At 44.5% G+C, this 21,152-nt stretch overlaps 1 protein-coding gene across 23 annotated transcripts in view; it reads left to right on the top strand.

The window, feature by feature from the left end:
- LOC310755853 (homeobox protein Hox-D3-like) overlaps nucleotides 1-21,152 on the top strand; it is a 152,083-nt gene that overhangs the window by 53,406 nt on the left and 77,525 nt on the right. For 2 of the 23 annotated variants that reach the window (XR_014544576.1, XM_083599207.1), the window contains exon 1: nucleotides 9,313-9,794. The exons of 15 other annotated variants lie outside the window; for them this stretch is intronic. Coding sequence is in view for 1 of the 8 variants with exons in the window: in XM_083599213.1 (XP_083455339.1) it covers nucleotides 9,748-9,794 (47 nt within the window). In the remaining 7 variants the exon portion in view is untranslated. Of the gene's footprint in view, nucleotides 1-1,045; nucleotides 1,159-1,184; nucleotides 1,824-8,362; nucleotides 8,534-9,312; nucleotides 9,923-21,152 lie in introns of those variants that run through there. 6 more of the 23 variants (XM_083599209.1, XM_083599211.1, XM_083599206.1 and 3 more) reach the window with 6 other exon arrangements.

Below are 21,152 nucleotides of genomic sequence, written 5' to 3'. Positions count from 1 at the left end.
CTGATCTTCAAACTCTGACACACACACACGTGTGAAATTTACATTGGCTTCTACTGGTAGTGACTTGGTAAACTATGTGTGAGTGTGTAGCTGTGCTAAACTTTTTTTAAAAAAAGTTTCACACCCACACACCCTGCCTGCAGAACTTGATAAATTATAACCAAGTGTCTGTGAGAGAATCAGGAAGAATATGATAGGACTTTGTGTTGCGTGCATTCTCTGTGTCTGCCTAGGAAGCCCGGAAAAGGAGGCATCAATCACATTTGCAACTGTATAGTTTGCATATTCAATTAAAAATACCAGCACCCTCTCAGTAACTTCATATTTAAATATATGATCATATATTCCTTTCCACGGTTCTCTACCCGCCCCCAACTTTATTTTATTTATTTTCCTCCTGGTGTTCTCTTCAGTGTTTACTTTCTGCAATCTTGTCACCCTCCTGTTTTGTTTCGTTTTTGTTTCTGGTTTAATAATTCTGATTCTTCAGCATCTGATTTGGCCTTTAGACTTGGCCATGACACAATTCTTCCAGGGTAGGGAGATTATGAATGAATTATAAAGGCAGGCAGCAGGGGCAAAAGAAACGGGGGGGGGGGAGGTGATGAGATACAGCCTGCCCCACCGTCTCTCTTCACCCATTTTGCTCTTTCTCTCCCCATTCTTTTTTTTTAAGCTTTTTGACGCCTCCATGTTGAGAGCCTGAAAGCTACTTTATTGAAGTTCGGGTAAAGGGGGGTGGTGGAAAGTAGGTTCACCCAGAGGACAACTTTTCTACGCCAGCAGTTTTATTCTAGCCACTCAGGCTGACCTCCGAGCCCCCAGTGACCTGAGTTAAGTCTCCCAACGTGTACCTTCTCTGCTCCCTACACACATTTAAAGGCATCGCCACTGTTTGGACTTTTTTGTGGTGTTTTTTTTTTTTAATTACCATAGTAATAGAAGGCCGGGTGGGTGGGGAGGGCGGCCGGGAGAGAGTGAGGGTTTGGGCAGATTCAATGCGTGTTATCTCATTGTGTTGTCACCAAAATAACCCCAGAGAAAAGAAGGCAGGGTGAAGTTTCGGCCAAGCCTCCCTTCTCATTTTCCCGCCTTCCCATAGCTTGGAAGATTTCCCAGCTGGCTATCCTATGGCAAGAGCGAAGTTCCCAACGCCAAGTAAGTTTCCTTTAAAAGTTTTTTCTTTTTCTTTTAAAGCAGTTTAAAAACGCATAGCTATGATGGCGACGATGGTTGCTTCTTTTTTTTTAAAAAAAAAATTGTCTCCTTTAGTGGAAAGGGGTAAAGTGGGGAAATCTGCTAGTCTATTCAGGTGCTACCAGGCGCTCTTGATGGTTTCTATAGGGACAGCCCAAAAGAGCTACATTTCCTCTGGCACGTAGGAACTGGAAAAGAAAAGTTGTGAGGGATCAATGTTCTCTGTTGCTGGCTGTTCCACACTATGCCTCGACGGGTAGAACGGGTGGTGGAGGTAGTAAGCCTATCGTCACACCACCAGTAGCATGGTTGGTCTTTCCATGGGCTCCTCTTTCAAACCTGATGGACTTGATGTTCAGTGCTCCTAGGTCTCCTGGGGAGCTCAAGACTGCAGTCTTGGCAGGGCTTTCCAGGAAATCGCTCCCCGCTCCACCGAATGGATGGATCGCCTCTTGATACCAAAGTCTGTGCTCCTTCCTTGCCCCCACTTGGGGCATGGCACCAAGGGGCTGGGCTCCTCTACTCCTCTCGAATGGCATCGATTTCACTATTAAATCATGCCCGGATTATTGTTCTTCACTTATCTTCTTGAGCCAAAAGAAGAAGAAGGAGAAGTCAGGCGAAAGGTGAGAATGTTTGTGGAGGGGGTGTCATAAGCTCCTTGGAGCCTAGAGACTTGCTCGGGAGCGCTGCAGTGAGTCCCTGACGCCCAGTTTGTGTGAAGTCACACTGATTATAAGTTGTATTTCTTCCTTTTTAATGAATGAGTGAATAAATAAATAAATAAATAAATAAAGTTTTGGTGATGGAAACCAATGCTTCTTCAACAGCAGGGAAGCAGCAGTGGAGGAAACACTTCACAGGGGCTTCGGTGGCCATAAAATAATGCGTTAGAAAAATTCTCTCCCTTCCTCCCCCCCCCCCCACCATGGGCAATGGGACTTCCAAGAGGCCAAGGGTGGTGGTGATGGCTGTGGAGACGCTGTGTTCCCCACTCCCTTTTATTTCCAGTGGCTTCAAATATTGTTTGGAGAGGTAATTCTCTGAAAAGGGGCAATTGCAAAAAAAAGAAAAACCTATAAAAAAAACTGGATGGGATGTTTTCAACTTAAGACACAATTACATGTGTGCGCTTAAGCCCCCCACAAACCCCCTCTCCATTCTCCCTCTCGACAAGCCCCCCTCCCCCGCAGTGCTATAGGATAAGGTACCGTGGCTTAGCTCCCTAAGCTGCCAGTTAGCAAATTATGTCTCAGGATTTTTCCAGTCTCTTATCTTCTCTAGTTTCCCTCTTTTTCTTTCTGTCTCTCCCTCTTGTCTCTCTCCATGCAGCTCATATGAGAGAGAGAGAGAGAGAGAGAGAGAGAGAGAGAGAGAAATGTTCAAGTACGCTGTTTAATTGTAATTAAAAGACAAACATTCCGCCAGGGTTAAATGAATGAGTTACGGGTTTCTAACCATAACTGCCAGCAGCTCCAACATGTAACTTATATTTATTGTGGTCTCGTATATCATTATCCAGAGATATAGTTTTATGTACTTCCTAATCTGTCGCCTTGATTTATTTTGATGGGCAAGGTACCAAACCAAACATTTTGGGACTTTAGTGAAAGTCTAGTATTTCCTTGCAAACAGCCAACCACCCTTCTGTTAATGGCATCAGCAATTTCTGGCAAAGGCCACTTTCTTTGTTTTCTTTTTTCCTTTTTCTATATGTTAAAAAAGCGTACTTAACAACAACCAAGAGCCAAATGTTGATGCTGGTTGGTTTCCTTTGTGGAAAAGCATATGTATTAGCTCTGAGGATTTATGCAAGAATGAGGCTTCAGAAAACAAAGGATGATATTTATTTAGGAGATCCAATACAGACACGCAAAAGGAAGCATTCTCTGTCTCTAAACCACTATATTCTCTCTCTCTCTCTCTCTCTCTCTCTCTCTCTCTCTCTCTCTCTCTCTCTCTCTCTCTCTCTCTCTCTCTCTCTCTCTCACACACACACACACACACACTCTTTCAGTATATATATATATATATATTGTGTGTTTGCTTATATATGCTTCACTTTTTTCTCAGCATAGTGAAGTTCCTTTTCAATTTACCCTCCATCTTGTTATTCTGGATTCCCCTGCTTTCACCCTTTAAGGAAGGAAGGAAGGAAAACTTGCAGCTTAAATGCCAAAATATACATTTGCATAGTAGTAGTTATCATTCTTTTAAAAATGAGCAGGACCAAATGCATCCCCTTGAAGTCAATGGGAAAACTCGCCTTGATTGGTGTGGATTGAGCCCACTAATTGAATGCTATATCTTCAAAAGCAATGGAACAATATATAATACGGTGCTTATATAGGTCGCTACAGTGTGCATAGGGCTATATAATGAGACACATACACCTTGAAAGAGCCTAGTGCATCAGATGCAGACACACACACATTGTTGGCACTATTGTTGGCACTATTAGGCAGGGTAATGGAGAAACACAGTTTATGGCTATCCTAGTTTTGTGTACTTGCCTCATGTGAGTCCTCACAAGAACAAAGTTGTCTAGAGCAGCAGTGGGCATACGTAGGTTCCTAAGATCTACTTGGCCTTTTCTGAACTTGATCTCCAAGATCTACCTAGCAGAGCCGTGTGCAAAATACACATGGGATTAAAGAACAGGTGTGCCTCTGAACACATTCTGAGTCTAGAAATTGGTTTTCAGCTTCAGAATTCAGCTGAGATCATAGTCTTGACACACAAAGGCCTGCTCCTTTCTTCAACCTAATTTAGGTAGCCAAAGTCATTTTGTTGCTGCTACTATTAAAATATTGAGAATTAGAAAGCCACAGCTACCCTGCAAATCAGACAGATCTCTACCCTTTGCCCATCCCTGATCTAGAGATCCAATGGTTCAAACAATAGAACATTCAGAACCCAAGAGTTGCCTAACAGGGCTGAACCATAATGCATCTAATCCACAGGCCAGACAGATGCCTCTGGGAAATGTGAAAATTACGTTTGTGAAGGATATTTGGTGTAGGACTATAGCTGAGTGGTAGTGCGCATTCTTTGCAGTTGGAAGTCTATAGGTTCAATCCCTAGCACCTTTAGATAGGGCTGAGAAAGCCCACTGTGTGAATACCCCAAGGAAGCCACTGCCCATTTGTATGAACAGTATTGATGGTCTGATAGTATAAGGCAGCTTCCTATGTTACTGGCATATTGTATTCAGAGATATACTGCTCCTGTTCATGGGGTTTCTACATTAGCTACATTGTGACCAATAGCTATTGAAGAATACCCTCCCCATGAATGTATGCATTTTTTTTAAAACCCACCTAATCTAGTGGCGCTTCCCCCATTTTACGGAGGCCTGAGTTCCATATTATGTCCTTTTGATTGTCCTGAAGTGACACAAGTCCACTTTTTCTGGGTTCCAATATTATGAGAGAAGGAAAACAATTAAGTCTCTATCCACACTCTTGACCCTGTCCATAAACCTTATAAACCTGTAAAGTCATGAAATGTCCCAATTTCCTATCCCTCTCCTCCCAGAAACAATAAGATACTAAAGGGGTGGGGATGAGCAGAGGAAAAAAACACAAGTTAATGCAACTTGTATGGGTTCTTTTCTATCCCATCCCACATTTGCAGGCCTTCATAAACCAAACCATTGCCTTTACTTGTTAGCACCAGATGAAGAATTATTCTGAGAGGGAGACAACTCAGAAGAAGGAGAGAGAGAGAGACCAATATAATTATTATTTTGAATTTAGATTCCCCCCCCCATTTTAAGAACAGTAGCACATTCTTTTATGAATGTGTTCCTTTTTTGGGGGGGATGCGTGCGTGTGCGCGCACACACACAATATCACAACACTGGCATTTCATGAAATGCCAGTGTTGTGATGACAGCTTAGTATGGACATTTATTCTGGTGCCTCCTGCCAAATCCTACCAGCCAGCACTTCTCCTTCATAGGAAGATGCCATCTCTTTTATACCTTGCTTATTATAACCAAGTACCCAGAGTTACCCGGCTGGTCGCCGGTGCTAGAGAAGCTAGAATTCTGAGCTTTGATTGAACCCTATATGTCTGATTCGGTTGCGGGATGGCCATTCTTCTGTTCACCCTTCACAATCCCATTTATGGCGAGTTTTTTCTGGATATTAGCCGACCGATCCCGAAGCAGCACCTACTTCCTGTGAGTTTAGGATCCTTGCGCGCCCTCCTTCACCATGATGGGACCAATCGTAAAGGCAGAGTATCCTGTGCATGCTTGATCGGGCTTTGGTGGTCCCCTGCCAGGCTCACATTGACTTGGGAGAGACGCGAAGTGACTGAAGACAAAAGGCATTGCTGAAAACAACCGCAGTTAACCTTTGAAACAAGCCTCGCCAAGAGAGTTTTGTAAATAGAGGAGATAAGAAAAGGGCGATTACTAGAATTTTAGATTAAAGGCTTCTTAGCCTGCCAGAGCCAAATATTATACTAGTGAAGAGTGCGTTGATTCCAAGTTCTCCCAAACCATGGGCAAGGCAAATATCCCCCCCCCCCCTCTTTCCAGTGTCCTCCGGTGTTTCTTACCTACGTGGGGATGCCGCTACTGACACCACCCGACCCACAGAGCGTTTCCTGGCCTCCATTAGCCCCTCCGCCCGCGGCCTATTTCCGAATGCTAGAGGGTGTCGTGCCCCAAACAAACTAGGCACCCCTAAAAACGACAGTTTTTTCTCTTCCATATAACAATAAGGCAGCCTTTAGGTTCCATAACGTAGCATAATGTTTAGGCTTTAAGATGCATCGTCACAAAGAATTATTTCAACAGTTTTTACACACTTGAACCGGAAGACTGGAAGCATTCGGGCCCAACACAACTTTTGTAGACTATTTCCTTCTTCTCTCTCGCTCTGAATGTACAATCTGGATTTATTAGCCGTTCCACATACACGGTCGTCTGCTATATGTGTGTGCAAGCGTTTGTGCATGATACACATAAAGATATATATATATATATATATATATATATATATATATATATATATATATATTATTGTATGCGTAGAATGTACATGTCTGCAACTGAAGTAAAACAGAATATTTATGTTTCCAAACGTTGGAATCATTTCGCTTTATGCATGCCTTCGAAAAATGAGCAAGGATTTATAACCACCGTATATAGTCAGATCTGCCTATTTGTCTGTCTATCCGTCCATCTATGGCCCTTTGCTTAACATGCTTATAAAATGTGCCCATAAAGAGAGACACCTCCTCCACCACCACCTTTCATCCACCCATCCAAACCCAGCCAACACTGGCGTTATCATCCGCCCAGAAGGACACAGCAGGCATCCGATCCCGCGGATTGTGCTCTGGCCCTACCAAGGAGCTAGAGGGGAGTTGCTCCCGAGCCTGACTTCCTCCTCGAATCCTCCCGAACGGCACCTCTAATAAATATTTAAAGAAGCCCTCCTAAAATGTTTACTCGCGAGTTTGCCTTTTCTGCTCAAAGCTAGGTCACGACCCCGAATTTGGACAGCAGAACAAAGAGAGGGTTGACGAGGGAACGCGCGTCTTGTTGTTGGGCAGCGACATCATCTTGGGGCGATTGTTTGGAGCAGCAGGTTAATTTACTTGTTTGGCAAGAACTCTAAAGTCTGGAAGCAGAACTTTTAGCCAGGGTCTGTCGTGATGGAGGGATGCCTGGAAATCCTCCCTTCTTTTGAGATTACTGAGAATGCTTGTGTATTTGTGTATGTATGTATGTATGTATGTATGTATGTATGTAATATTGTAGATAGATAGGTATTTTAAAAAATAGAAGGAAGGGAAAGACCTACTTTAATTAATTAGTAGTTCTATCTGCAACTAACAAAAACTATCACATGGCATGGTAATAACAGAGTCACTGGACAGTTGGCTCTTGAACTTTTTATATAAAAGCTACTTTCACTAAAGTCATTGGGACTTACTACTAATAATATTGAGGGACGGGGCACTGGTCACATTGGAGGGGAACGATAGGGTTTTCTTCTGAGTAAACAGGGATAGGATCAGGTTGCACTTGCTTCTACTTGAGAGTAATACCCGCGTAGACCTCAAAGTTGATTCCGCTGATAGCAAGCAGGACCTGCTTGGGAATAAAATGTGGAGGACGTAACGCATCCAAGGCTGTTCAGCTGGCGGGTCTTGGGATTGGGACATTGCACCCTGAATCTTAGATACAGGAGAGCGTGGACCGGGCAGTTCTGCAATTCTCCCAACACCTGCTCTAGCATACAACAAATGCCCCTTTATCGGATCAGGCTTACTGCCATGCAAGAGTGTGGAAGATTGCAATTCCATTTAATTTATAGTAGATTTGGGCTTTCTAGATCCCTCGCATTTTATTTAAAACATGGCTGACTGCATCCTCAGACTACGTTCAAAACATCTTGGCAGAAACAAGCCTACAAACCTAGACACCTTAACCTGGGAATAAGACCCTCATTGAACTCAGCGGGTCTTACTTCCGAGTAACCATGGATCGGCTCAGGCTCTGCATCCCTTGGAACTTACCTCCAAGGAAGTTTGGGGCAGGGTATACCAATCCACCATTCTGAATGGTTTGTAATGAGAAACGTGACATTATTTAAAATGGGTATGAAAGTCTAAGTCTCCTCTCAGGCTGTTCTGCAAGTCCTTGGTCTCCCTGAAGGTTGCATTCGGCTTACTAGATAGCTATAGCGTCGTCTTTAAAGGCTTCAGTCCTAAATCCTATTGAAGTACATCGAACAGCCATGAGTCAGACTGCAAGGGAACAGCCAGGTCATTCTGTGGGTCTTCTGCAGCACATGAAATGTGTGTGTGTGTGTTATTTAGGTTGGATCCCTTCAAAATACACATGGTAATCTGTCTGCCTGCTATGGATAGTCATCGCCAACTTGTCTCCCCAGTTTAAGAAATTGCAGTTTTCAGGCGATTCTCTCTCCCCCCCCCCGCCACAAGTAGTGATTGCAATTGCATTTTGTTTCCATTTGGTTTCATTACATTTTCTAAAGCTTTGCGTTTGGGAATTTGCCTCTGTGTAAAAACTTCCAAAAGGAACAGATCCAAAAGCTGCCTTCAAAGTTGCATAAAATTTATTCAGCAGCTTTTTGCTTTTTTTTTTTAAAAAAAGTGCCAAGTTAACAGCTCTCTTTGCAAGGGCCTTTGCGAGCGACCGTATATCTTCCTCCTGTCTCTTGAAAGCGATCTCTGGGTATGGCGTTGCCTGGATTAGCCCCTGGCTCTGCGTGGAGCAGGCGCTATCTCGGAGGGGAGCAGAATGAAATGTGCTAAGCGGTTCAGATCCTGGGGATGAAAAGGAGTCTTGGTTTGTACACGTCTTTAATGGCTGGCAGTGTTTATTTCCAGAATAATTGGGGAGGGGGTGTTGGGTGGACGGGAAGGTTGCGTGTGAATTTGAAAGGGACACTCCGGTAGCAGAAGCAGAAGAAGCGAAGTGAGGTTGCGATTCCAAGCGAGACTTATTCGGAAGAAAAGGTTGCTCTGTGAAATCGGAGGGGCAAAGTTATGGAAGTTTTGTCCTGTTGATAAACCTCAATGGGACGTTAACTACTAAGGGGGGGGGGTGGATAGATAGGGGAACGATCCCTGACAGAAATAGGGGCCGATACTAGGAACTTCTACTCTGAAGTCCCGTCGACTTCAGTTGGACTCAACCTTCAATCAATTGTACCTTGCAGCGCAATCCTGTGTATGCCTACTCAGAAGTAAGTCTCCCTGAACTCAGAGAGGCTTACTCCCGGGTAAGTGGGCACAGGAGTTGCCGTCTTACTCGCTTTTAAAACTCTGTGATTTCAAGAGGAGGGGGGGCAAGTGGATCGATTTCTCCCGCTGAGACCCTATAAAACTTAAAAGGTGTTTAACCGCGGCTCTTAATGTTAGGAACAAGGTCATGCGTATGTATGTATGTATGTATGTATGTATGTATAGATAGATAGATTGATAGATAGATAGATATAAAAGTTTTTGACACACAGATCCACAATTCAGTAAAGCCTAAATCCTGGTTTCTCGCTTCCTCTTTAAACCGGATTGTAGACCTCAACCTAACGCAAAGATCGAGGGGTTTGGGGTTTCTGTGGATGGGGGGCAAGGAGTAATTAATGTTTGACTAATTAAAATCCTCATGTTGCGGCTTAGCTGGATTGTGGATCGCGCCGCTTGCAGAAAACACACAATATCTACCCGCCGCCGCACCACATTTCCGGGACCGACAAAAAGGTTGCATCACGGCCAGGGCTTTAAACCTTAGCAAAGAATACGTAGAAAGCAATATATAAACATATTGAACAGCACGATCACTGAACGCAAATCGGTCTGAAGAGTCTCCTGCCCTATATATTTATATGGGACCAGACCGAGGAACGCTGGAGAAGGTCACGGTTCTCTCTCCTTAGCTTCCCACCCCCACCCCTCTTTTCCAGGCTTGTTATTAAGAAAGCGCCTTGTTGGTTCCTTCCACTAGATATTCTCCAACCACACCCGAAGAAATACAGCCGTTCTCGGGTGGTGGTGGTGAGAATGTTTATTCTCCGAGGGCAAAAAGCACAGAGGCGCGTTTCTGAAACGTAAGCAGTTCTCTTCTATCTGGAAACCATCTTGCTGGGCACGAGACAACTTCTTCCTAAAATGGGTAGAAAAATAATAATCTGGGGATCCGCATCAGGATAGCTCACGGGGAGATAAATCACGAGAGGTTTGTGTTATTTGTGTGGGGCCGGGTGTGTGTCTATGTATGTTTACCTGTCGGTATCCATGGCTGCATGCATTCGCTCCTCAGCGTGGATAATAGATGTTTCCCAGCCCAAACTCGGATTTCAGACATTCTGCACCTCAGTCCTCTTAACACGTTTCCTGGAAAGTAACCCCATTTATTTCCAGAGAACTTACTACCGGGTATGCGTGCATCCGGATCTTGAAGCAGAGTATTGTGGAAAAACCGCCCCTTTACTTTCCAGCGAGGCTTAGGCTAGACTCATACACCAGCTTTACCTGGGAGTAAGCCCCACTAAACTTGGTGGGATTTGCTTCTAAGCAGGCGGTTGTTCCACTCGGTTTGGTTAGCACTGGGGTAGTCCTTCTCCCTGCTTGGAATGGAGCAGGATCATGGACCTTGACTTACACGAGGCTGAAAGATGGTTATTAGATGGCATTGAAACCTATGAGATTCTACGGTGTTTAGGACAGGATTCCGCACTTTTAGCGTGATGGATCAGGCCGTGTGTATTTGGGGTTTCTTCAGACGTTATGTTAGGGTCTTCTCAGGACACGATCCTCCTTGACTTAAGCATTTTAAGTTGCTTGGTGTCAATGCGGGAGTGAAACTCTCTCAATGCCTAATTTTTCCTGCCTGAGCTCATTTCCTGATTGAGATAGTAGATATTCTAAGTTACTGTTATTATTTTAAAATGGACCCTCCTCTATATTTTCCACATAAGCTATTTCCACCCACCTCTGGGAAGAAGATAAAAGTGAGAGGTCTCCACTCCTGTGTATGTGCGCGCCATTTTTACAGTAGTTTTCACCACAAATCTAGCGTACCTGGCCTGGATCCACGGAAACTTTTATTATTTTTTTAAAATCGATCCAATAATTTCGGCTTAAATGTATCAATCCGTGTGCTCAGTATTGCTGGAGGAGCATGGTCTATTTGTGTGGGTACTGTTGACTACATAGCATAGGTGCCCAAACTCAAAAGGGTATAGATATGTTTGTATGACATGATGTAATTGTGCCAGAGTGTCTGTGTCTCAATGTACAGATGCCTATTTGTATATGTGTGTGTGCATCTCCACTGATGGTCATTTATGCCTGTGTGTCTACCGTCTAGGTGTATATCTGAGGGCATAAACCTGCTAAATGAAAATAAATTGGGAGCTGCAGCTAATTTGTACATGATTAGAGCCCTAACTTGTTTGTGATTCTTCCTTCCTTTTGATTTTTAGATTGGATTGATTTGTTCATTTATTAAAATATGCATATATCACCTGTTAGGCCAGCATTTCAAGGAGGTGTACAGTAGTATCATAAAAGGCAATGTCCGTGCACCTATACCTATACAATTTACATCAAGCCCAGTCAGTCAGGAAGCATACCTGGCATTCTACAGCTGCTTAGCAAAGAAATGACCACAACCAGGCCAACAAGGACATTTTAGAGAGTATCAATGTTGGTGGCTGCCTTAGTTCTGGAGAGAGGCCATCCCAGAGTTTGGATGCCATGCAGAACAGGCCTTCTTGCTGGTTGTTGCCAGATGGCCATCTGCAGGCTGAGCCACAACCTGGAAGGCCTTTGATGATGATTTCCGTAACTGGGAAGATCTGCATTGGTAACCTGGTCTCCAACTGCTTAGGATCTTATACGCTAATATTAAAACCTTAAACCTAAGCTGGTAGCAAACAGGTGTACTAGTAGGTATGTCTACCTGAGAGAGGCCTGCAAGGCACAAACATGCATTTTCTGTTGTGCCTGTGTGTTACTGCTAGCTGGTATCACAACCATAGATACCACTTGTCACCACAATCCGAGGCATACTTTTTTAGATGTAAGCGGTTCCTACATGTACTACTATATCAACATTTGATTAGCATGCATTTCTGATACATGGTAAGTGAAAGTGTGAACTGACTATTGAAAAGTATTGTGTTTAAGGTAGCCTGGGGAGAATGGGGAAAGTTCTCTTTGGCGTGTGATATCTATAGTGGCCATTCACACACAGGAGGCAACACCAGATGTTTCAGACTTTGAGTGAACCAGTCCTATGATGTGTGATAGGTTGTGTGAACTAGCCTTAAGGCCCTTCCACAAAGGCGTGGGTCTCCCCTCCACATGTCACAGAATCATGGAGTTGGAAAGGATCATCTGGCCCAATCCCCTGCAATGCAGATGTCCTATAGGGGGATAGGACCAGCTACTTTGGTGTTATCAGCACTAGGCTCTAACCAACTGAGCTATCCAATTATCTTTTCCCTTCTGCTTGGATCTAGGACTGCAAAGAACAATTCATACTTGAAGAAAATCCAGGGCAAAAATTCCGCAGTGTGGATGGGCCAGAGTTGCTCCTTAACCCCTCACTTAAAAATAAATACTGCTAGGAAGCCAATGCCATTGGAACTAACTTTCTCCCGTGTCCAGGGGTTCCAGGTTCAAACCCATTCCCTGTGTGCCATTCAACCTCAGTGGTCCTGAGTACCAGTTGGGCACGAGTGCCTTTGGATCCAGTGGGCTGGAGTTTCACCCCTCTAGCCACCTCTTCCCAAAAAGTTCTCACGGACATCAGGAGGATGTGCCTATGAAAACTTACTGGGCCACGTTTTGCAAGGATCGCGTGACGTTCCGTGGAGGGAATTCCTTGCAAGACTCCTCGGGAACGTCTGGCAGAGTCGAGCTCTAAAAATCAAATGTCTGACTGCAGATGTTTGGGAAGAGAGAAACTCGCCCCCCCTTCCCCTCCGCGTGGTGTGCTGAATCAAGCACAGCTCCAGGGCCTGCGATCGCACGGCCTGTACATGCTTCTTCCTTCCTTCCTGTGCGAGTGCGATTGCTATGCTATGTGCGCGCCTGCGTCTATCTATATCTTTTTAGATCGGTCGATCGAGATAGATAGATAGATAGATAGATAGATGGCATGGGACTTTTTGGGTGAAGAGAAAAAGAGAGAAAGAGAGGGAGGGAAACAGCTCTTCTTCCTTCTAAACAGTGAAGCCGGGGAAGACCACACGTCCACAATCTAACTTGTTACATTAAAGATACTACCTCCCACACAGACACAGAGTGGGTGTTATCAGATCAGACCGACTGGGGGAAACAAGGAGATACAAGGGCGGGTGGGCATTCCTGAAATGCTCCTTCTTCATTCCTAAAATCCTATTAGTCTCTGCGGGTCAAGCAGCCACGTCTGACGTTTGTTACGAAACAGCTTGTCCGTGTTCCGCCTGGATCTTTCAAAAGCCATTCATCCTTCTTCGACTCCCTGACCCTTTTGTCCGGATGAGCCCCACATACTTCTAGCCAAGGGGGCAGAGAGAGGGGGCGGGAGGAGGGTGCTGCTGACCTGGAGACACCTTTGCAGCTGGATCCGGCCTGGTTTTAGGCACAGCCGTTGTAAGAAGACTCTCCCCGCACCAAATGGGGAGAACACCCGTCCTTCGCCCTGTTTTTTTGTTTTTTAAAAAAACCCTTCCAGTTTCTCTCCGCCCCCCGTTTTTGCTATTGCTTCATCTTTAGTCTTTTTTGGACTTATCTGTCTTCGGTCTTCCTCTCTTCTGTCTCTGGCTGGTTACTCGCTGCAGATATTAGCCGGCAGCGATTCTCTGTGACGACCTGCCAGAGAGTCCTTAAAAAAAAAAAAAAAGGAAAGGAAAAAATACGAGCCCTTCGTGAGCAATCTCCGAGTTGACTTTACAGTTTTCGCTGCTTTGGTGAAAGGTGATTCCCTCTGCAGGAGTTTGAGCGCGGTCGTCCTCTCCCACTCGGTTTTGACCAGCAAGCTAAAGATGGGCAGCGATAAAAGCCAAGAGAAATAACTATTCATGTCAGTTAAATTCCCTTAGTGCCCCAAGGAAACCTTGTCTCCTACCCTCAAATTCATGCCCCCTGAACTATGCCGCCTGCATGTAGGATGCTGATGCAGTCTTTACCTCGAAAAACTCAAGACTGCACGTTAGCATATGGTCGCAGAACAGAGTCAGAGGTGATCATCAAATGCTGAAGGCTGGGGAAACAGACCAACAAACCCATCGCTTTATTATTCCGATGGCAGTCGGTATTCCACGACAGTCATTTTGCTGGCCTTTCAAGTAGAATACCCGGATTCCTCGCACGTTTACGCCGAAGTAAGCCCTACACATTTCTGGGGGACTTGCCTCCTAGTGTTTGGAAGAACCTGAGATAGGAAGATCGGTTAGCTTGCCTAGAATAAATTAAATCGGCACAGTTTGGAGATTTGGATGGGAAGGTGAGTGTGTATGAGGCACACCTAACCAGTGTTGTTTTATTGGCAATGCGAGCAATCCAGACCCGTGCAAAGTTTATGTACCGTTGAAATTAATGGGATTTGCACACATCCTCCAGTAAGTGGAAAGGCATGTCATTCAAATCAATAGCACATGGTGCCTCCAGGATCCTTGCGTCCAGAGCCTATGGAGGTTCGTGTCACTGAGCTGAATAGGAGTTAGGCTTGCTTTACAGTGTTTTGAGAGCACCTCTTTGGTCGTAACATAAGATACAAAAGGTACCGGGAAGAGGCTGGGATTTAAACGCGCTTTGCTGGATCCAGTCTCAGATCTGAAGCATGAGCACACTCGGAGCTCACTTCAGTTGACAGCCCGGATACTTACTTCCAGGTAAATGCGCGGTCGAGGCCAACGCACCCATCCCTTAGCAGTCATTGGAGGATCTACATAACAAATGTTAACAATCTGAAAGTCATTTACCAAAGATACCTCCCAAAGATTCCCAGGAACTGCACTGCTGCAGGTGCTATGAACTTCTCCAAATAGCATCGTTTCTAAGGACCCCTTAGTTTGAGGAGTTAACTTTAAAGAGGTTTGAAAATGGTTTAAATCTGCAATGTAACTCTATGCGACTTTGTTCAAATTAATACACCGGTCGACGGATAGCAGAAATTAATAATGTCTTGAGGCCTATCTAAATATATGTAATCTATATGTATAAACACACCCACCCACACCATCAGGCAACCTTTGTATTAGACTATGCAAATATTGTAACGATAGTTTCACCATACAATACTTACCGCCCATTGAGTGATTGTCATGGGAAAAACCTAGTAATAATGTTGCGGATAAGGTGCATGTTAAGCGGATTGGGTGGGGAATCGGGTTTTCTCTTCAGTTAAGGATATAGATTCTGGACCAAATATCACTGCTTGTGCTCCTGATCGAACAGATCTGGGTTGAAATCGAGGTCTGGTCAATACTGAACTAGTCACATGGACCACCGGTCATCTAGCACTGCTGAACTCTTCTAAAACCCTTATTCTGTCCACTAAATTATTTGCCTTCTCTTATGAATTAAGCAACTCCATTGGACTGAGACACCATATCGATTTCTGGGCAGGGTCACGCCAAGGGCAAGTGGCGTCCAGCTGGGATTTGGGACGAGTGTGGTAACAAGAGAGGGTCAGTTTGGGGCAGCCCCAAAAGGCCTACTTCGCTATCATACACATGGACCACCACTCCGAATTAGGAGCAGTTGACTGACTCCACTGAAAGTTCTGTCTGCAGTGTTTGATATGTCAGGGCTCCTTCACTCACGCGGGTATCCTATTGATGCTGCAGTTTCGTCAGCCGATGAGCTGTGAGTTAGCTCAAGGGGGTTGGGGTTATAAAGTAGCTTCAGATTTCTGGTGGGGTAGAAAGCTCTTTGGAGTGGCCTTGGGCAAGTCTTCACTTTGAGTTTTAGTTTAATCAATTGCACAGCTTAAGGCAAAGTATATGGTCGGCCCCTTTGATCCTCATACCAATCTAATCAGGTAGGTTAGGCTGACACAAGCTCACTCAAGAAGCTTTCGAAAAGTACGAGTCTTGTAAATTTTGTGGCTGTGCGAGGATTTGAACCCAAGTCTCCCCGAGTAGAGCTTCAGTTGTGTCACGCACAACTACCTCACCGAAGAACAAGATCCGGCCTCTTTTTTTAGACAGCGATTTCCCTTGTTAGGGGATGTCTACCTTTAATCCCATGACTTTTTTTTGGGGGGGGGGTGTCAAATGCGTTTAAAGCCAACCGGCGATTCATTGAAAAGTGCTACAAAGTCGAAAAGGATCTGTCAAACCCTGGACTCTATTGTAACCAAAGCTGCAGCCCATGCTTTCTAAGAATTTTCAAAAGTGATAGGAGGTCTGTGTGTGTTGAGATAGATTGCAGATCTCCACGTTGCAATGACTACAACTGTAAAGATTTGCTTTGGCCAGGAAAGTGCAGATTACTCCACCTCCTTCCCTCACCCTGTTAAAGACTTGAGGGATGCTAGAAAAAGAAGAAAAGAGGGGCGGAGGTTGTGTGGAGACAGGCGGAGACCACACTGATGTCTGGCACCCGACCTTGATTTCACAATAGATTGTAATATTGACTAAAAAATGGCGTTCTCTGTCAATTTTTCTCCTTTCTTCAACATAGAACAGGATGTTAGCAGCGTTAACTTAACATTCCTTATTTTTACAGATAACCTGGTCTGAATTCTTTATTTAGTTTATCCTTTCCCCACTCCACTCTGAGATCCATAAACTTGCAAGTCTTTCACTATATCAGATGCCAACAAGAAAAGGGACGTGAGTTACCAAAGCACCCAGAAAGCTCAAATAACTGCAAAAAGATAACCCATAAACTGTTCTGAGGAGTGGGGAGGGGGCGAAAGAGAAGCCGAGTCTCTGAAGTCCAACCAACCCTATACCATAAAATAATGCATACGTTATTAAAGATCAGGGGGCTGAAGTTCTAGTTTCACTCAAATAGGAGTAAATCCATTGCAAGCCGTGCTACACACTAAGGTATATGCATTTACCTGGAAGACAGGATTGCGCTGTAAGGGACAGAGACAGACAATGATTATTCTGGATATATTTAGAAAGTGGACTGTACAGAAAATACTGTGATCATCTACCTATAGCATTGCTGCTGTTTTCCGGATTGCCCGGCCTCAGCCCTGGAGCATACGAATATGCCTCTCAGCCCTGGAGCCTGAGCAAGTGCAGAGCGCCCATCTTTCATTGGTCAGTAGCCAACTGCACTCCCTCACAAATATGGATGTTAATATTAGCCATGGATTTATTTATTTTTGTACTCCTCCACGCTGAAAATCCATGGCTGATAACTTTGAGCTTCTGAACTTCTCCGGTTGGGGTGTTGGAGGAAAGAAATTCTTGCTTAAACGTCTTCGGAACTCCCATGTTCTCAGTAGGTTGAGGCTGAGCTCCACCCACTAACCTCCGGAAGGAACCCCAAAGCCAAAAGCTTTTTTAGGGAAAGAAAAAGGGGGAGGTGGTTGGTGGAGCTGGCAGACGAGTTTCACCTGAGGGCTACGTTCCAGACTGATGAATTCTCGTCTGGAGAGGCCACAATTTTCTTTCGTCAGAATCTCGCAAGCCTGTGTAGGCAGGGAAGGACGGGGAAGGCGCTAGGAGCCACCCCTCCTCCAAACAGCACCATGTACTTCAGTGGAGCTCATTGATTGATTGTATCTACATTTGGGGCATCAATAACACCAGCAAAGGCTTGCCCTTCATTGGAAGCTCCTGTCCTTTCTACCAGGGATGTGATTTCAGAGTAGGGCGGATGGGGACAGGACCCAGGAAGGACCAACGGCTCTTGGATGCATCCAAGACGAAGGAGCATGAATGCTGCGATACAACCATATGTGTTCACAAAGAGGTATTAGGAGCCGTTGTCATTTGAGTCACTTAATTGTTTTAACTATAGGTCATAAAAAATAGAACATAAGTGTTGGATAAAGGTGGTCTCTCCCCCCCTCTCTCTTTCACACACACACACACACACACACACACACACGGCTTATTTTTCCTACGGGAGAAAATATAGGTTAACACAACGACGAGTCTTGAAGCAACTTACAAGACTAGCAAATTTATCATGGCAAAGCTTTCGTGGGTTAGAGTGCACGATCTATGCTATCGGATGCAAGGTGCCGCAGCAGGCTAACATGGCTACCTCTTCGTGGAGTGAGGGGTGTGGGGGGGGGGAATGTGTTTTTCAAGAATAATCATACGTGGCCTGAATTACGGGTCAGAGTAGAGGGGGGCGCCGGGAAGGACGATCATCACTTTCCTTAAATGGCGCCTCTACTTGCTGTCCTTTTGTGTTCGTTCTCCACCCCTGAGCATTGCGGAATAGGGTTTTGATTACTAAGGCCTGCCGATTTGTGGTAGGACAAAGGTTGGGAATGAACGACGCCTTGGAGCAAGGCCAGCACAAGACGACACTTAACAGTGCTGCAACCTTTCTTGGAGGCATGCATTCAAAACAGTTCCTTCCTTCGCTCCAAATTTTAGCAAGACTTCATTCTTTCTCTTTAGTTTGGGCTGCTGAGCTGTCACTAGTAAAAGCTCCGGTCAGTCTCCTTAAATGTTATCCTTCAGGTCAGTTGTACTGCAGCCACACACACACACACACACACGCACAAGTCTATGGCTTTGTCTATCTGAATTCGTTAAGTGAGGGCACTCAGAGGTCACTGGCTAGTGGAGCCGCTTCTCTCCTCTCACCGCGCCGCCCTTTTCTCCATTGCTCCCCTAAACGATTCAGTTTTCACCAATGGAAACTCTTCATTATGGATTGACCCTGCAGCCTGGCTGCTTATTATTATGGGACACTCACACGCGAAAAGGAAGCCTGGACAGAGTCCAGCCGGTGGTTACAAAGTGTTGTCATAGAGCATGTCCTAGTAATCAGATGGGAGGAAAAAAATGTGGGTACAACAAGTCCTTATCTCGGGCTCCCCAGGCAGGACCCAACTCAGTAACGCATGGATATTTTAAGTAATAAACATGTACGTTTCTCAGAGGATGTGCATAATGTTTTTCCTTCCTCCAAAGGAAAGGAAACACATCCCTCACTCCAGCTGAATCTACACTACAGAAATGTAGGGTTTATCTGATCTGGGTTTATGTGATTTTAACATTTGACATGGCTTCCCCACAACATTTCTTGGAATTGTAGTTTGATGAGGTCACTCAGAATTGTTGGCTAGTGCTCCAAACATGTCTCTCAGAACTATGGATCCCCGGGGAAAGGGGAAAGAAATGCTTCCCTTCCCCTTCTCATGTCCCAAGGTTGTCATGCCGAGACACCTGAGATGGATGATAAGAAGAGCCCTGCTAGAACAAACCAAAGGCCCATTTGGACAATGTACACACAATACATTTTAAGCACCCTGGAATACTGGGAACTGTAGTTAGTTAAGGTTACTTGGAATTGGAGCTCTGAGGGACAAACTGTAGTTCTCAGGATTTGGGGGTGGGAAAATGTACTTTAAATGCATGGTATGTTCTAGCATCCTTTCTCCTAGTAGCCTACTAGATGTCTTTGGGAGGGCTATAAGCAGGACATGAGAGCACTAGTATTCAGAGGCATAATGTGTCCCTGATATTGGTGTACTATATAACCCTCATTTACTTGTAACAGACTCACAGAGAACAGGATATTATCACCTATGATTCAGCCACCATAGTCCTGTCAGTGAAGGGACTTTCTTGATGCTTCTGTGCTGCTACATAACCAAAGTTCTCTAGGCAAGAGTACGTTGAAATACAAAATAAACAATAAAAATGCAATTGCAATACAAAAATTATTGCAGTATAGATCAAGCGACAAAATTAACTGCAGGCAGGTCTTAAAACTTTATAAAGCCAATCCTCCTAACAGAAGCCATCTCAAGATCAGGACATGACATGCATGCCTGGTGGTGTGAGGGAAATGCAGCTTTCAGTGACCATGTGGCTCATTCAACTTCTGATAAAGTTTTCCTTAAAGCTCTATGTATGTTACCATGCAGAGTTTGGTTTTAATCTATTTCTAGAGGATGGGAGAAGGTGCTTTGGCTAATGTGCCATAAGAATTTTGGCTGATGGTTATGGTTGCCGGTTAGCCCAGTACTTGTGCCTTTAACAGCCCAACACCGAAAACCAGAAATTAAACAGGTGATTTATTGCCCTCACTACTTGTGTCTCCATGCCAGGAAAAGCTTCATCTGGTAAATTTCTGTCTGTCAGGCTTCTGTTAATGATGGAAACATTTATTTAAAGGGCCATTTGATCAGGTTTACTATGTGTATACACTAGGGTCATTCATAAAGTGTCTGAACTATTACAAAGGAAGAAAGCAGGAAGTTAAGCTTTAACAAACGGTGGCAGGGGAGGGTACTTAGCAGAATAATCTACTATATATTTATTTAGTATCAAAACATTCCTCTTTCTTCTCCCATCCCTTGCCTCCATGCATTCGACTCTGGCATGGTTCATCTCATACAATATCATGTATGAGTTCTCTACAAAAAAAATAAATACTGGAAGTTTGATGACCAGCAGTAGAATGTATGAACTGACTTCGTTGAAAAGCATTTTATCTAAGCTGATGTGAAAGTTCTGCTGCATTATATATGTGAGACCCCATTTCCGACACGCAGTTATCATTGGGTGTTTTTAATCATCAAATGATGGACACACATGTGGAAACAGCTCTTTATTCTTTGGTTTCGCTAATCTCCCCTTTCTGCACATCCCACGTGCTGCTTATGTGCTTCTTTGCTCCCATCTGTTCCCAAGACTCTCCCCTACTCACCCCAGCCTACTGCATAATGGGAAGATCTGTAAGCACAAACTCATACCCATCCCATTCAGGCAGTCATTAGGTGCACAGCTTCTTATCTTTGGTGAGGTGGTAGTCTCATGTTCTTTCAGAGCATACCCTGGAAATGTGAGGTGGTAGTCTCATCTTCTTTCAAAGCATGCCCTGGAAATACTCAGTTTTAGCCTAGCTGCACTCATTAGCTTTCAGGCCCAATTCAAGGCACTGGTGTATTTGAGAGCATGCTGTACTGCTTATTAAGATCCAAAGGTGAGTCCTTGTTCAGCATTCCAATAATTAGACAGGTTTGTTCTACAGCCTGTCCAACAGGGCAGGACATTTTCTGCAGTTGCACCCACACCCTGGAATACTATCCCCAGTGAGGCTTGTGTAAGGTTCTCCTTAGGACAACAAGTTTAGACCTTTTGTGTTTGGGAAGGCATTTTTGTTTTGTTTCTTTATTGCTGTGTTCGTAGGGACTGGTTGATTATGTGACTGCCCAGTTTGCAGGTTTTATATGACTGTGCTTTTGTTTTTAAGTGCTGTTGGCTTTTATTCCTTATTATCTGTTAGCTACTTTGGGTGCCATTGATGGCACTGACTGT

Source organism: Podarcis filfolensis, assembly GCF_964270895.1.
Source record: "Podarcis filfolensis genome assembly, chromosome: 2".
Taxonomy (NCBI): domain Eukaryota; kingdom Metazoa; phylum Chordata; class Lepidosauria; order Squamata; family Lacertidae; genus Podarcis; species Podarcis filfolensis.
This window is presented reverse-complemented; position numbering and strand designations above follow the sequence as displayed.